The following is a 16,866-nucleotide window of genomic DNA, read 5'->3' on the forward strand; positions in this document are numbered from 1 at the left end:
GGAAATGGATTTTTTCCTTCAACCTCATGAACCAACCTCTGCTAGCTTCCATCTTTTTTTCAGCTTCCTCACCCACCTTGGCCTTCATAGAATTGAGGAGTTAGGGCCTTGCTCTGAACTAGGCTTTGGCTTAATTAAGGAAATGTTGGCGGGGGGGCTGGTTTGATCTTCTATCCAGATCACTGAAACGTTCTCCATATCAGCAATAAGGTTGTTTCGCTTCATGTGTTCACTGGAGTAGCACTTTAAATTTTCTTTAAGAGCTTTTCCTTTTCATTCATAACTTGGTGAACTGTTCGGTGCAAGACGCCCAGCTTTTGGCTTATCTGGGTTTTGACATGTCTTCCTCACTGAGCTTAACATTTCTAGCTTTTGATTTAAAGTGAGAGATGTGCGACTCTTTCTTTTACTTGAACACTTAGAGGCCATTGTAGAGTTATTCATTGTTCTAATTTCGATATTGTTGTGTCCTAGGGAATGGGGAGGCCCAAGAAGAGGGAGAGAGACAGGGGAACATTGCTGGTTGGTAAAGCAGTCAAAATGTATACATTTATTGGTTAAGTTTGCCATCTTATATGGGCGCAGTTTGTGGTACTCCAAAACAATTATAATAGTGACGTCAAAGATCTCTGTTCACAGATCACCACAGCAGATATAATCATGATGAAAAAGTTTGAAATATTATGAGAATCACCAAAATAGGACACAGCCATTAAGTGAACACGTACTATTGGAAAAATGGTGCAGATAGACTTCTTTGATAGACAGTCTTCAATTTGTAGAAAAACCCACAAGATCTGCAAAATACAGTAAAGCCAGGTACGCCTGTACAGTTTTAGTCTTGTTATTTGTGTCTGTGATCCATTCTGAGTTAAATTTTGTATGTGCTTCAAGATATGGATTCAAGATGGTTTTTTTTTTTTGGCGTGAGATATCCAATTGTTCCATCATTAATTGTTGAATCAATTATCCTTTCTCTACTGAATTACCTTTGCATCTTTGTCAAAAATTAATTGACAAAAAATCAATATATGAACAAATTTTTGGACTCTCTATTCTGTTATATTTATCTCTATATCTGTGCTTATGGCAGTAACACACTGTCTTGATTATTGTAGCTTTATAGTAAGCCTTGAAATCAAGTAGTGTGACTCTTCCAACTTCATTGTTCTTTATCAAAATTGTTTTGTCTATTCAAGATCCTTTGTTCTTACGTATACATTTTATAGTCAGCTTGTCATTCTCTACAAAATATCCTGCAGTGATTTTAATTGGGATTGGACTATATTCATGAGGGGTGTTGGTCTGTGTCTGTGGCTAGTTTTGGTACTACGGTAATATTAGCCTTCTAAAATGAATTTGGAAGCATTTTCCCTTTTATTTTCTAAAGGAATACATTTAGGATTGTTATATTTTGTCTCGTACATTTTTTTTTTTTTTTTTGAGATGGAGTCTTGCTCTGTCGCCCAGGTTGGAGTGCAGTGGCACGATCTTGGCTCACTGCAAGCTCTGCCTCCCATGTTCACACCATTCTCCTGCCTCAGCATCCCGAATAGCTGGGACTACAGGTGCCCGCCACCACGCCTGGCTAATATTTTGTATTTTTAGTAGAGACGGGGTTTCACCATGTTAGCCAGGATGGTCTCGATCTTCTGACCTCGTGATCCACTCACCTCGGCCTCCCAAAGTGCTGGGATTACAGGTGTGAGCCACCGTGCCCGGCCTTGTCTTCTATTTTTTTGTAAGAGCTTCTATAGACTTGATATTATAACTTTTTTAAATGTTTGGAAGAATTAACCAGTGAGGCCATCTGGGCCTAGTGTTTCTTTGTGGGAAGGTTTTTTTTTCTTTTTTTTTTTTTGAGACGGAGTCTCGCTCTGTCGCCCAGGCTGGAGTGCAGTGGCGCGATCTCGGCTCACTGCAAGCTCCGCCTCCCGGGTTCACGCCATTCTCCTGCCTCAGCCTCCTGAGTAGCTGGGACTACAGGCACCCACAACCGCGCCCGGCTAATTTTTTGTATTTTTAGTAGAGACGGGGTTTCACCGTGGTCTCGATCTCCTGACCTTGTGATCCGCCCGCCTCGGCCTCCCATGTGGGAAGGTTTTTAAATTACAAATCCAATTCCTTTAATCAGTGAAGGACTATTCCTATTTTCTATTTTTTCTTGAGTAAGCTTTGGTAGTTTGTGTATTTCAAGGAATTTTTAAAATTTCACCTAAGTTATGTAATTTATTGCCATAAATTGTTAATATTATTCTCCTAATTTTGATACCTGCCGGTTCTGTAGTGATAGCCCCTCTTTTATTGCTGATAACTGGTCATTGTACCTTGTCTTTTTTTCCCTTTTGTCATTCTGGCTACAGACTTATCAATATTATTGAGCTTTTCAAATAACCAGCTTTTGGTTTCACTGATTTTTCTCTACTCCTTCTGTATTTTCTATTTTATTGATTTATAATTTTATCTTTATTATTTTTCCTTCTGCTTATTTTGTGCTTAGTTTGCTCTTCTTTTTATATTTATTAAGGTGGAAGCTTACATCACTGTCTTGAAATCCTTCATCTTTCCTAATGTAAGCATTTAGTGCTATAAATTTTTCTCTAAGCTCTGCTTTAGCTGCATCCCACAAATATTATGTTGTTTTCATTTTTATTCAGTTGAATATATTTTATAATTTCCCTTGTGATTTTGTCTCTGACTCATGGGTTAATAGTGTGTTATTTAATTTCCAAATATTTGGAGGATTTTTTGAGGCATCTTTATGTTTATGAATTCTAGTTTAAGTTCCTGGTGGTTACTGAACTTACTTTGTGTGCTTTTAATCCTTTTACATTTATTGAGATTTATTTGATGGCCCAGAATATGGTCTATCTTTGTGAATGTTTCCTGTTGTAATTGAAAAGAAGATGTATTTTGATGTAATTAGGAGAGTGTTCTATATAAAGAAGATAGTTAATAGTGTCATTCATGTCTTCTGATATGGTTTGGCTGTGTCCCCATCCAAATCTCATCTTGAATTGTAGTTCCTGTAATCTCCATGTGTCACAGGAGGGACCTGATGGGAAGTGATTGGATCATGGGGGCAGTTTCTCCCATGCTGCTCTCGTGATAGTGAGTTCTCACGAGATCTGATGGTTTTAAAAGCATCTGGTTTTTCCCTTGCTAACCATTCTGTCTCCTGCCACCCTTTGAAGAGGTGCCCTTCCTCCGTGATTATATACCCAGTCTTGGGTATTTGTTCATAGCAGCGTGAGAATGGACTGATACATCTTCTCTATCAATTTTTGTCTACTTTTGTCAATTACTCAGAGAGAAATATTGTATTTTGCAACTATAAGTGTTGCTTTGTCAATTTCTCCCTTTAGCGTGATCAATTTTTGCTTTATTTTTCAAAGCTCTGTTATTAGGTGCACATACATTAAAGATTGTTACATTTTCTTGATGAATTAGTCTTTAGCATTGTATAATCTTTATCCCTGGTAAAATTCCTTATCCTGAAGTTTACTTTTTTTTTTTTTTTTTTTTTTTTTTGAGACGGAGTCTCGCTCTGTCGCCCAGGCTGGAGTGCAGTGGCCGGGTCTCAGCTCACTGCAAGCTCCGCCTCCCGGGTTCACGCCATTCTCCTGCCTCAGCCTCCGGAGTAGCTGGGACTACAGGCGCCCGCCACCTCGCCCGGCTAGTTTTTTGTATTTTTAGTAGAGACGGGTTTTCACCATGTTAGCCAGGATGGTCTCGATCTCCTGACCTTGTGATCCGCCCGTCTCGGCCTCCCAAAGTGCTGGGATTACAGGCTTGAGCCACCGCGCCCGGCCCTCTGAAGTTTACTTTTTCAGATATTAATATAGCTATTCCATCTTACTTATTGATATGGTTTGGCTCTGGGTCCCCATGCAAATCTCATGTTGAACTGTAATTTTTCAGTGTTGGGGAGGGACCTAGTGGGAGGTGATTGGATCATGGGGACAGATTTCGCCCTTGCTGTTCTCCTGATAGTGAGTGAGTTCTCACAAGATCTGATGGTTTAAAAGTGTGTGGCACTTCCCCCTTCTCTCTCTGTCTCCCCTGCTGCCATGTGAAGACGTGCTTTCTTCCCCTTCACCTTCTGCCATGATTGTTAAGTTTCCTAAGGTCTCCGCAGCCATGCCTGTGGAACTGTGAGTCAATTAAACCTCTTTTCTTTATAAGTTACTCAGTCTCTGACGGCTCTTTATAGCAGCGTGAGGCTGGACTAATACACTTATGATTGGTATATCTTTTTCCATCATTTTACATGTAATTTATTGGTGTCTTTATATTTGATACGTGTTTCTTGAAGACAATATGTAGTTAGGTTTTGCTTTTATAATCCAGTCTGACAATTTCTGCCTTTTAATTGGAGCATTTAGACTATACTTAATGTAATTATTTATATGATTGGGTTTATATCTACCATCTTGCTATTTGTTTTCTCTTTATTCCATCTGTTCTTTGTTTCTTTTCCTTCTTGTCCTGTCTTATTTTGGATTGAGCAGTTTTCATAATATTCTTTTATCTCTACTATTGCCTTACTAGCTATATCTTATAATTTTTCCTTTTTTGTAATGGCACTGTAGGATTTAAATACACATATTTAACTTTCCACAATTTACTTTCAAATAACATTACAATACTTAAAATATAGTTTAAGAACCTCACAACCAAATACTTCCATTTCTGCTCTCCTGCCTGTTGTGCTATTTTTGTGGTATGCTTCTACTTCTACATACGCTATGATCCCCACAATGCATTGTTACTGTTTTTATATTAAACAGACATTAAAACCAAGGAAATTTATTTTATATTTGACACATTTTTGCCAATTACAGTACTCTTCCTTTCTTTGTTTAAGTCCAAATTTCCAACTGGCATAATTTTTCTTCTGCCCTAAGAATTTTCTTCAATATTTATTTTAGTGCCAATCTGCTGGCAATGAATTCTCTAACTCCTTGCTCATCTGAAGAAGTTCTTATTTTGTCTTCATTTTTTTTTTGATACAGGGTCTTTCTCTGTCACCCAGGCTGGAATGCAGTGGCATGATCATGGCTCACTGCAATCTTGACCTCCTGGACTCAAGTGATCCTCCAGCCTTAGCCTCTTGAATAGCTGGGACTACAGGTGCATGCCACCATGCCTGACTAAGTTTTGTATATTTTGTAGAGACAGGTTTTCGCCATGTTGGCCAGGCTGGTTTTGAACCCCTGGACTCAAGCAATACACCCACTTCAGCCTCTCAAAGTGCTGGGATTACAGGTGTGAGCCGCTGCACCCAACCTTGTCTTCGTTTTTGAAAGGTATTTTCCTTGGGCATGGAGTTTTAGAATGACAGATTTTTATGGAAAGATATGACTGCATTATCTTCTGGTTTTGATAGTTTCTGATAAGAAGCCTCTTGTTGTTTGTATCTTTCATTTTCTGTGTACAATGGCTCTTTTTTTCTGGCTGACTTCAAGATCTTATCTTTGGTTCTGCAGCAGTTTGACTAGGATTTATCTAGATGTGTTTTTCTTTGCATTTATTCCATGGGGTTTTGCAGAGCTTCTTGGATCTGTGGTTTGTTGTCTTTTATTAGTTTTGGGGAAAAATTGGCCATTTAAAAAATTTTAATTTTCTATTCTTTCTGTTTCTATTTATTCTTCTCTGTTCTCTCTCCTTTAGCTAGGATTCCAATTACATATATACAGACCATTTGCACAGTTCTTGGGTAATCTGTTAATTTTTATTTTCACTATTCTTACTCTTTATATTTCAATTTGGATAATTTATATTACACTATCATCAAGGTCAAAGATTCTTTACTGTGTCCACTTTGCTAATAAACTCATTGACAGAATTCTTCATCACCGATACCGAGTTTGTTTCTAACATTTCTACTTGACTAGTCTTAATAGTTTCCATTGTTCTGCTGAAATTTCCCATCTGTTCTTAGAAGTCTACCTTTTCCACTGCACCCTTCAACATATTTATCAGAGCTATCTTGTCTCTATCTGATAGTTCCAACATTTTGGCCATCTCTAAGATCTGGTTCTGTGTGTCTTAAAATCTTTGACTACCAGGCATTGTGTGTAATGGAACAGTAGTAAAGTAAATGATATTTATGCCTAGAAAGAAATTGAAATATTTCTTATGTCATGGCTTTGGTATAGGCCTCAAGTCAATCTAATCTGTAGTTGATTTAGGTTTAAGTTTTATTTATTTATCTGTTTATTTAGAGATAGAGGCTCACTATGTTGCCCAGGCTGATCTTGAACTCTTGGGTTGAAATGATCCTCCTGCCTCGGCCTCCCAAAGTGCTGAGATTACAGGCATGAGCCACAGTGCCCAGCTGGATTTAGGTTTTGTTGTTGCTATAGTTACCTTCGGTAGACTACAGGCTCCAAATTTCTCCAGTGGTGGACTGTCCCTACATTGTGTTCAATGAGGACTTGAGTCCCCCAGGGTCCCCACTCTGCACTCAGCATTGCATGCATGCAACACAGAGGAAATCTCTCTTCGTGTTCTAGTCCCTTCTCCAGCGGTGGACTGCTGTTACTTGTTGCTTGGTGCAAGGCTTGTGGTGGAGGCAGTGAATTCTTGATTATCCTGCTGTAGCTTCAGCCTTAGACAGTCTTGAGCCTGAGCCCCAGGAGTGGGGCTTTCTTAGTGTTCCTGTTTCTCCTCCAGTTTTTGACAACCTCAGCCTCTTATTCAGTGCAGGTACTAGAATGCAGGCTGACTTCCTCCCCTTCACCCCTGTGGGAACTAAACTCTGCCTTATTGGTTGGGGGATCTCGAGTGGGAGTGAGATTCCTGCTCTTTTCCCAGTAGTAGCAGCAGCCCTCCATTTTATATCAGTGCAAAATCCTGGACACTAATGGGTTGCCTCTTCCTTGCCAGTGTCCAGCGGCTTTTCCTTTGGTTTTCTTTTCTCACTCTGTTGCCCAGGATGGAGTACAGCGGTGCTATCACGGCTCACTGCAGCCTCCAACTTCCCAGGCTCAGGTGATCCTCACACCAGCCTCCTAAGTAGCTGGGACTACAGGCATGCACCATCACATCTGGCTTTTTTTTTTTTTTTTTTTTTTAGAGACAGAGTTTTGCCATGTTGCCCAGGCTAGTCTTGAACCCCTAGGCTCAAGCAATTCGCCTACCTCGGCCACCCAAAGTATTGGGATTACTGGCATGAGCCAAGGCACCCGGCCCTGATGGCTTTTGCTTAGTGTCACTGTAGCATTGTAGTGGGAGGGTCTTCTACTCCTCCAGCAGAGGCAGTCAACATTTGCTTTATAGCAGGTCAGGGACCTGTGGGATGGGCATCTTAAATCAAAGCAAAGCCAGGGTACAGGTGTTTATCTCTTGGCAGCAGCCAATTACTACCTTGCACTCATGCAGAGCCCAGAGCACAGATGGGCTTCTCCAGGTACTCCTGCTCCACCCTCAACCCTTGGCACGTCTTGCATGGCTGTGTTACCATGGGGCCTCCCTCAGGCCCTGTCCCACTCCACATCATTCTCATGAGTGTCCAGTGGAGGACTGTAGGAAGAAACTGTCTGGGGGTACAGGTTACCCTTGTGTCTGGGGCTCCCAGTAAACTGCCACTCTAGCTAATGCTCAGCCATTAAGATTTCATTAAGGTGTTAGTCATTTTCTCCTTATCTACTTTTGCGGCAACTACCTATTCCTCCATGCTCTGTCAAACATGAAACAGATCATGTGTTTCATCTATCAAAGATAATGCATTCTGGTTACCTCCAGAAACCAGTTTGCTTGGTGGCCTGTGACTTCAGCTCTCCAGTAGGCTAAAAAAAAAAAAAAAGATTTGGTACATTATTTAGCTTTTCCATTGTTATAATGGGAACAGTGCTCCCATCTGGCTGTCTACTTTCTAGGTGGAAATCAAAATCATCTTAATACGGTTTTTACACAATTAAAAAAATCTCTTGTTTAACGTTTCTATTATGACTATATGCATTACATTCCATATCAAGTCATGTAGCAGCATTTCATTTTCTTGTACAACTTGGTTTTCTTGAAATTAATTGCTTCTTTTTATTTTTGCATTTACAAACTTTCTGTAAGACATCTCAAAAACAGTTTTTCTAGATGTTCAAACCTATTCGGTCGTCTATCTACTCTCCTTTTCCTCTTCCTTAATTTTTTCTTGAAGAACTCCCTCCCAGGGCATTCTTTTCTCCTGCTCCCTCCGGGTGGGAAATGCCCTAGTCCTGCTGTTCTTCACACATTTTCTGGGGAGTAGCTTTACCTCTCCCATGGTAGGACACAGGATTTCCTGTACCGTGTGTCTTCTTTCATGATTTACTCTCTCATTTTGTTGGAGCACATCCTCCAGCAGCTTCTCAAGAAAGGGTGTGTGTTTTGAAATTTTCAGTAATCCTTGGTTGACCGTTCAAGAGAGGAGCACTAAAAACCTAATTGCTTGGCAGAGCTTGGTGACTGGTGAAATTTCACTGTAAGTTAGGTCTTGGCCATGACATTGAGGAACACAAAAATGGAAGCAGCTATAGGATACTATTCTGGGAATGGTTAGCTCTTCAGAGACTTTTCTCCTGCCTTGGGGCATAACCCTGGCTGCTGCAGTCTTCTGGAATCTGAGTAGGGGAGGACATGGGGAGGGGATATTGTTTAATTCCCCCTTCTGCTCTGATTATGGTGCATCCTCTCTCCAGAGAGTAAACTTTGTGTGGAGCAGGATTGGGATGGTAGGATGGTGAGGAAACTCCTGAAAACTCGAGGTAGCAGGGGAGATCTGGGGACTGAGTTGGACATTAAAGACTCGCAACCAACGAATCTTGTTTTTATTTTTATTTTTTATTTTTTTGAGACAAGGTCTCATTCTGTTGCCCAGGCTGGAGTGCAGTGGTATGATTTTGACTCACTGCAGCCTCCATCTCCTGGGCTCAGGTGATTCTTCCACCTCACCCACCTGAGTAGCTGGGGATACAAGCGCAGGCCACCATACCCGGCTAATTTTTATATATTTTTTTGTAGAGTCAGGGTTTTGCCATGTTGCCCTGGCTGGTCTGGAACTCCTGGTCTCAAGCGATCCTCCTGCCTTGGCCTCCCAAAGTGTTTTAGATCACAGGCGTGAGCTGCCATGCCTGGACAACAATCCCTGTTTTTTTTTTTTCTGAGACACAGTCTCACTCTGTTCCCCAGGCTGGAGTGCAGTGGCACCATCTCTGCTCACTGCAAGCTTTGCCTCCTGGGTGATGCCATTCTCCTGCCTCAGCCTCCTGAGTAGCTGGGACTACAGGCGCCTGCCACCACACCTGGCTAATTTTTTGTATTTTTAGTAGGGATGGGGTTTCACCATGTTAGCCAGGATGGTCTCGATCTCCTGATCTCATGATCCACCCGCCTCGGCCTCCCAAAGTGCTGGGATTACAGGCGTGAGCCACCGTGTCTGACCAACAATCCCTGTTTTTAGCCTCTTCCTTCATCCCCACTTCAGAAGTTTCTGATGCCTCCAGTTCTCAAGTGCTTCCAAGGTTGTGAGGTTTCTTGTCTCCCGCCAACACCACACCTCTCCCCACTGCAGGCACTTGGGTTCAACTTTTTTCAGTCTGCTAAATGTCTTACCAGGTGCCACCTACTTGTAGCCTCCAAAGTTTAGCTGACATCTCCCATCTCTGCAGTTGTTTTCTTTCCCATTGTTCTCTCTTTGTGCCTGTTTTCTAGGGAGTAGCTTTACCTCTCCCATGGTAGGGTACAGGGTTTCCTGTACCCTGTGTCTTTCATGATTTACTCTCTCATTTTGTTGGAGCACATCCTCCAGCAGCTTCCTGAGAGGCTTTGTGCCTCTTTTCTTCCCCATTGTACTGTTTTTCATGCCTATTTTCTTTCCCATTGTTCTGTGGCTTTATGCCTATTTTATTAATTCCCTCTCATGTTAATGGGGCTTTCAGGGGCACACATAAATTTGCTCTATTGAAGCAGAAGTTTATTAATTCATTTTAAAATGGAGGAAAATGAGGGCAGAGAGAGAGACAGATCCTACCCAAAGCCACATGATGAGTTAATAGCAGGGCTGGATGGAGTTTACATGTTGCTTTCTCCCAAACACCTTCCGTCTGGGTAGAAGCTGGTGTCCTGGGGAAGCCCCCAGATAGACTGCTTTTTGGGAGGGGGAGTGTATCAGGCAGAGCTGCTAATGGCAGCCATTACTTGGTGGTCAAGGATTCTGGAGTCTTAGAGACCTGGCTTTAGGCAGGTTTAAGTAAAGCAAGACCCTTTGCCCTTCATCCTCAGCTTCCTCATCTGTGAAATGCAAGAGTGGTGAGGGTCAAATAAGATGCTGCATGTCCTACTATTGGGACATGCCAGACACCTAGAAGTTAGAGGCCGTTCTTTTATCATCATGATGATGGCATGTACCTTTTCCAGGGCCAGAGCCAGTTCTTGGAGGAGACTCAGCACAGGGCATGGATCACTGTGGTACTCTTTTCATGTGCCTGTGCCTTCTGACTTTGCAGAATGCAACAGCAGGTAAGGGAGCTCTGCTGAACTGGGGGCAGCCCTAGCCCAGTCCTGGGACTATGATGCAAAAGGGGCAGGCATCAAACCCTGGGAGACTGAAAGGGGCCACTTAGGCTTCCTGGGGGCAGCAGGAGCTGCTTGTGAACTAGACTCTCAGGCTGGGATGGAAAGCCCAGAGGTGGTGGGGCCAGAGGGTAGCTGAGACACAAGCTGAGGGGGAGGTGTGTCCCCACAGAGACATGGAAAGAACTCCTCAGCTACATGGAGAATATGCAAGTGTCCAGAGCCCGGAGCCCGTTTTTTCACCTTCGGTGAGTTGGGGGTGGCCTTCTCCTGTTTAGAGCCAGCTGTGTCTCCCACCCCAAGCCTGCACCTTGAATCAGTGGGTCAGAGTTGGTCTTGTATAGACTCTTAACTGTGCATTTTTTTAGCACTTTTATTGAGTGCCTACTGCATGCCTGACACTAGGCTCTGCGGATGCAGGGTGGGCGTGTCACTGCCCTCATGAAGTTTATCATTGAGGAATGGGGGCCCTTAATCATGGATATCATGAAACTAAGTGTAGAATTGTGGGTCTCCATGCATTTTCCTGGGAAGGGACTCTAAAATTCTGGCTGGGTTCTCCAGGGTCTGTGACCCAAAGACTGAGCAGCTCTGGGTGAGCAGACAATGCTGAAGACTGGTCAGGGATAAGAGCGGCTACTGGGAAGCTGTGAGGGAGCAGTCAGGGAAGGCTTCCTGGAGAAGGTGACAACAAACTGGGACCTGAACAGGAGTTAATCGAGAGGAGGGGATAGATGGGGTAGGGAGGTAACAGTGTGCCAAGGACACTGTGTATGCAGTGGTCTGGAGGTGGGAGTGGCAGGGGTGTGGGTGGGGAGGCCCTGCCCTCCCAGGCTGTCTAGAGCTCCCTCTCACCCTTACCCCACTCTGGGCTCTGGCCTCCCTGGCCGTCTCTCTGGGCTGCAGTCAACTTCACCAGCTGGAGCAGATGCTACTGAACACCAGCTTCCCGGGCTACAACCTGACCTTGCAGACACCCGCCATCCAGTCTCTGGCCTTCAAGCTGAGCTGCAACTTCTCTGGCCTCTCACTGAGCAGTGCCACTCTGAAGCGGGTGCCCCAGGTCAGAGGCTGCAGGTGGTGGTGGTGGGGGCGTGGCCAGCTGCCCCTGCCCTAGAAGTCCTCCAGGGGTTTAAGGTGTGGACTTTCTTTAGGCTCCACCGTCCTCCTCCCCACACCCCCCAGTCCAGGCTCTGCCCTAACTGGCAGTGAGTTACCTCCTCTGTAAAATGGGGCTGATACTCGCTGTGTGAATTGTGGAAAGGGTGGTGCTTTATGGCCCCTCCAGGGTGGAGTCTTCTTCCTGCTTTGGCTGGAGGCTACCCCCTGGGGGAGGCAGCTGTGAGAGAGGCCAGGAACCCTGGCTCCTTTTAGGACCCTGGGATGATTGGCTGGATCCCTGGCGGGGGCTGGGCTGGGGCTGAGTGCTGAGGTAGCTCCATCTTCAGGGGCCCAGTGGGTCAGGTAAACACCCCAAACTCAGGAACAGCATGGAGGGAAGGCCTGGGATCTCGGGAAGTTTGGGAGGAGATGCAGCCTGGGGGGCGAAGGTTCTGTGGGTGGAAACCCCAAGGAAGGTTTCATGGGGAGTGGGAGGCAGTGAAGGTGTTGGGGTCAGGTCTACAGGTCCTGGTTGCCAGACTCAGCTTGTCTGTGACCCTCTGCAGGCCCGGGGTCAGCATGCCCGGGGTCAGTATGCCTGGGGTCAGCATGCCATGCAGTTCCCCGCCGAGCTGACCCAGGATGCCTGCAAGACCCGGCCCGGGGAGCTGCGGCTCATCTGTATCTACTTCTCCAATGCCCACTTTTTCAAGGTCAGTGTGATGGCGGGCCAAGGAGGGTGGGTGCCGGCCCCTTCTTGGGATCCACTGCAGGTGCCCATGTCACTGCCTGGCCTCTGGGTGACCAGCACTGAGTGAGACCAACCAGTCGGCTGTGCAATGCAAGCCAGCCATTGTCCCTCTGTGGGCCTCAGTTTCCCTGCCAGCTTTAGCAGAATGGTAGGAAGGCACAATTACAATCTGCAAATAAGACCTAAGAAACCTACTATGTGCCTGTCGCTAGGCGGGAGACAGACAAGAAGACACTTGTTCCCTGCGCTCAGAGAACTCTCTGTCTTCATGCTTAGACTAAGACCTTAGAGGTTTTTTGTTTTGTTGTTGTTGTTTTTTTTTTTTTTTTTTTGTCAGAGTCTCGCTCTGTTGCCCAGGCTGGAGTGCAGTGGCATGATCTCGGCTCACTGCAACCTCCGCCTCCTAGGTTCAAGCGATTCCCCTGCCTCAGCCTCCCTGGGATTACAGGCGTGCATCACCATGCCCAGCTAATTTTGTATTTTTAGTAGAGACCGGGTTTAACCATGTTGGCGAGGCTGATCCTGAACTCCTGGCCTCAAGTGATCTGCCCGCCTCAGCCTCCCAAAATGCTAGGATTATAGGCGTGAGCCACTGTGCCCGGCCAGACCTTAGAGATTTAATGTCAGCACAAGGTCGATAATAGCCACAAAGATCCAGAGCGATGGATGAGTCAGTGTGGGGTCAGGGCTCTTCCCAGTGGGCAGTCCAGGGGAGCTTCTGGGGAAGGCACCTTTCAACTTTGGCTTTGAAAGTGTGTGAGGATAGTGGTGAGGTGGAGGGTGTGGGGCTGGAATGCATTAAACGAATGGGACGTGAAGCAGGGGAGGGTGAGAGGACAGCTTTCCCCCTGGCAGGAACAGCACATGCAAAGGCTGGGAGGCTGGGAGGCTGGGAAGGCTGGGAGGCTGGGAGGCTGAGAAGGCTGGGAGGCTGGGAGGTTGAGAAGGCTGGGAGGCTGGGAAGGCTGGGAGGCTGGGAGGCTGGGAAGGCTTTCATGCTGTACACGTGAAACTCTTGCTGCTTGTTCTCATCCAGGGAAGCGGGGCTCAGACCTTACCCAGGGCCTCCCGATTTCCACCCCCACTCAACTCTTCTCCTGCTGCCCTTCCAGGATGAAAACAACTCATCTCTGCTCAATAACTACGTCCTGGGGGCCCAGCTGAGTCATGGACACGTGAACAACCTCAGGGATCCGGTGAACATCAGCTTCTGGCACAACCAAAGCCTGGTACTGCTGGGGGCGCCCCCATTTCCCCTGCACCCCTGCCCCTCTGTGACTCTCCTGTTGAACATTGGTTTGACCAGACCCAAACCTGTGGAACCCTCTTGGAAATCCATCACACTTTGAAAATTCCTGCTCAAGAAATAAGAAAGAGAGGTTTTTACTCATGCATTTGTCAGGATGCTTTCGGTTGCAAGTGAGAAAAGACCACCTCAAGCCAGCTTGAGCACAGAGGGAACTGATTGGCACACATCAATGAAATGTCTAGGGGTGGTCCACCAGCTTCAGGCACAGCTGGATCCAGGGACAGATCTGATGCCCTCGTGGCTCAGTCTGTCTCCATCTCAGCAATGGTCTCCTGCCTTGGCTGTCCATTCTGTGGCATGATGGATGCTGAAGAGCCAGACTTCCTTTCCTTCTTCCCATCAGGCTCTTCCCCCCACTCTCCATCCCCAACCTGCCCCAGTGCAGACCAGGGTCTCAGGATCTTAAAGGTTCAACTGGGTCATGTGTACATCCCTTTACCTGTCACTATGTCCAGGGGGATGGAAGGTGTGGATTGGCCAGGCCTGGGTCACAGGGCCCAGGGACTGGGGTGAAAGAATGAGCTCCTAGGGGAAGTGCAGATGCTGATCCTGGAACAAAGAAAGGGCTGCTCATTGGGGGTGGGGGCAGAGTGGGGTGGCTCACAAGCCTCAGTGCCTCCTTTTCTGGTTCCTGCCATTCCTGAAAAGCCCGGAGCCTCTGCTTTCTGCTCCATCTTCCCTTCAGCCTCACCAGGACTGCCCTGCACTGTAAATTTCACCATCATCCTTTCCTTTCATCTCTGGGCTTTTGCCACTATGGTTCCCTCCACCTGGAATGCCCTTGCCCTACTCATATTGAAATCCAACACATCCTCTAAGGCCTCAGGGCCCCCACCTCCCCTTCTCCCTTTGGGTCAGCTCTGCCTGCCCTCCATGGTTTTCCGTGACTGCCTGTGTCATTTCCTCCACCTCTCCACCCACGTGACTTGGCGTTAGGGTTGTCTGTAGATGCGTCTCCCCCAGCCAGGCATGGGTCTGAGCACATTGCTGTTCCCCACGGGGACGAGGGGAAGGGATCAGCTGGTTATGGAGTGCCTACTGTATAAAAGGTCAGAGCTGGACACTCAAGATTCCATGTTGCCCTTTGTTTTTCCACCGTTCTTGTAATATGGGTATGAATGATCCTATTCTGCAGATGACTAAACTGAGGCGCAGAGCAACTTGGCATCTTGCCCGGGTCGCTCTGAGAGCCCACAGTGGAGATGGGACTGGAATCTGAGACTGTCTGAGGCCAAAGGCCAGCCAGTGCCTGGTAAAATGTTGGCGAATGGACAGTTGAGTCACCGTTGGCCCCCAGGACTCCCAGACACTGATCTGCAGCCTTTCCTCTGCACCCTATGACTGACTCCAGCATCTTCACCCAGGAAGGCTATACCCTGAGCTGTGTCTTCTGGAAGGAGGGAGCCAGGAAACAGCCCTGGGGCGGCTGGAGCCCTGAGGGCTGTCGTACAGAGCAGCCCTCCCACTCTCAGGTGCTCTGCCGCTGCAACCACCTCACCTACTTTGCTGTTCTCATGGTATGTATGCATCCTGAGTGGGGCCCAGAGCTGTAGAGGGCCCTGTGTCTGTGGCAGAGGAGAAAGGCAAAAGCTGGTGCAAGGGGCAGAAAACCCAACTTAAATGGGCTTAAGCAAAAAAAAAGAAAAGAAAGAAAATTTAAGGACTCATGTTCCTGAAAAGGCTGGGTTAGGCTTCAGGCATGGCTTGATCCAGGGGCTGATCACTAAGATCACTAAGATAGCACTCTATCTCTGTCCCTCAACTGTGCTTGCTCTGTGCTGGCTTAGCCCTCAAATAGGAACTCCTAATATGAGATAATAATATAGCTGGCAGCAGTTCCAGGCTCATGCCCTGCAAGCTTTCAGACCAGTGGAATAAAATCTTTTACCCAGTTCTGCCAGCCATGTGCTCATCCCTGAACCAATCACTATAGGCAGGAGGAGGGAGGGCCCTGCTTGACCAGGCCTAGCGCACCTTTCTGCACAGAGAGGGCAAAGTGGTGGAACGCCCCAGGTGCATAGGGAGTAGGGGAAGGGAGGCACTCATAGCAGAAGAGGGAGATGGGAGCTGTGGCGGGGGCAAAACTCACTGTATCTGCCATGGCCTCGTTCAGGCCAGGTCCATGGCTAGGCTTGTGGGGAAGGGGACTTGGAGAGGAGGCCTCAGGAGGTCTCTCTGACTGAGGCTGGGAGGGAGGGCGATACTATGCTTCTGGCCTCCAGCCCCTCTTCCCTCCTGCAGCAATTCTCCCCGGCCCTGGTCCCTGCAGAGTTGCTGGCACCTCTTACATACATCTCCCTCGTGGGCTGCAGCATCTCCATCGTGGCCTCACTGATCACGGTCCTGTTGCACTTCCATTCCAGGTATTCCACTGCCACAGTGCTGGGCCTGCCCCCAACTGTGGCACATCACCCTTCCTTGTGTCCCATTTAGTCAACTAGAACTGGGTGTGCTTCTCCAGAGGGTGGGGGCCAGGAGGTGGGAGACCAGCCTCTTGGTGCGACTGCTGTGGGATCCCTGCCCCTTCTTCACCTCATTTTCCCCATCGGCATGCACCAGTGGGTAGTGCTGCCTGGATGATGTCCCTGGGCCATGGAGGGCCATGCTCTCACCTGCAGGAAGAAGATTGACTCTTTAGCACGCATCCATATGAACCTGCACGCCTCCGTGCTGCTCCTGAACATCACCTTCCTGCTGAGCCCCGCATTTGCCATGTCTCCTGTGCCCCAGTCAGCGTGCACGGCTCTGGCTGCTGCCCTGCACTACGCGCTGCTCAGCTGCCTCACCTGGATGGCCATCGAGGGCTTCAACCTCTACCTCCTCCTCGGGCGTGTCTACAACATCTACATCCGCAGATATGTGCTCAAGCTTGGTGTGCTAGGCTGGGGTAAGCACAGCATCTCTCCTCTCCTTCTCCTCAGACCTCCAGCGGGCAGGATATTGACCCCTTTTAGTCCTTTCTTTCCCCTCCTCCTCATCATCATAGTGGCCATTACATGACCACTAGCTGTGATCTCTGTCTACACCCACCTCTACTTTCTACATTACTAATTTTATCACCTCTTCCACCTCCATCATCACCATCATCACCTCCTCCACCTCCTTCACCACCATCATCACCTCCTTCACCTCCGTTATCAGCATCACCTCC

At 47.0% G+C, this 16,866-nt stretch overlaps 1 protein-coding gene across 7 annotated transcripts in view; it reads left to right on the forward strand.

Annotated features, from left to right (window-relative positions):
• The window catches only part of LOC105494021 (adhesion G protein-coupled receptor G5), a 44,632-nt gene that overhangs the window by 16,381 nt on the left and 11,385 nt on the right, over positions 1–16,866 (forward strand). For all 7 annotated transcript variants that reach the window (XM_071084618.1, XM_011762082.3, XM_071084616.1 and 4 more), the window contains 8 exons: positions 10,399–10,500; positions 10,727–10,802; positions 11,461–11,617; positions 12,222–12,368; positions 13,519–13,635; positions 15,080–15,232; positions 15,957–16,078; positions 16,334–16,602. In XM_071084618.1, coding sequence (XP_070940719.1) covers positions 10,437–10,500; positions 10,727–10,802; positions 11,461–11,617; positions 12,222–12,368; positions 13,519–13,635; positions 15,080–15,232; positions 15,957–16,078; positions 16,334–16,602 — 1,105 coding nt within the window. In that variant the 5' untranslated portion in view covers positions 10,399–10,436. The remainder of the gene's footprint in view (positions 1–10,398; positions 10,501–10,726; positions 10,803–11,460; positions 11,618–12,221; positions 12,369–13,518; positions 13,636–15,079; positions 15,233–15,956; positions 16,079–16,333; positions 16,603–16,866) is intronic.

Source organism: Macaca nemestrina, chromosome 18 (genome assembly GCF_043159975.1).
Source record: "Macaca nemestrina isolate mMacNem1 chromosome 18, mMacNem.hap1, whole genome shotgun sequence".
NCBI classification, from domain to species: Eukaryota; Metazoa; Chordata; class Mammalia; order Primates; family Cercopithecidae; genus Macaca; species Macaca nemestrina.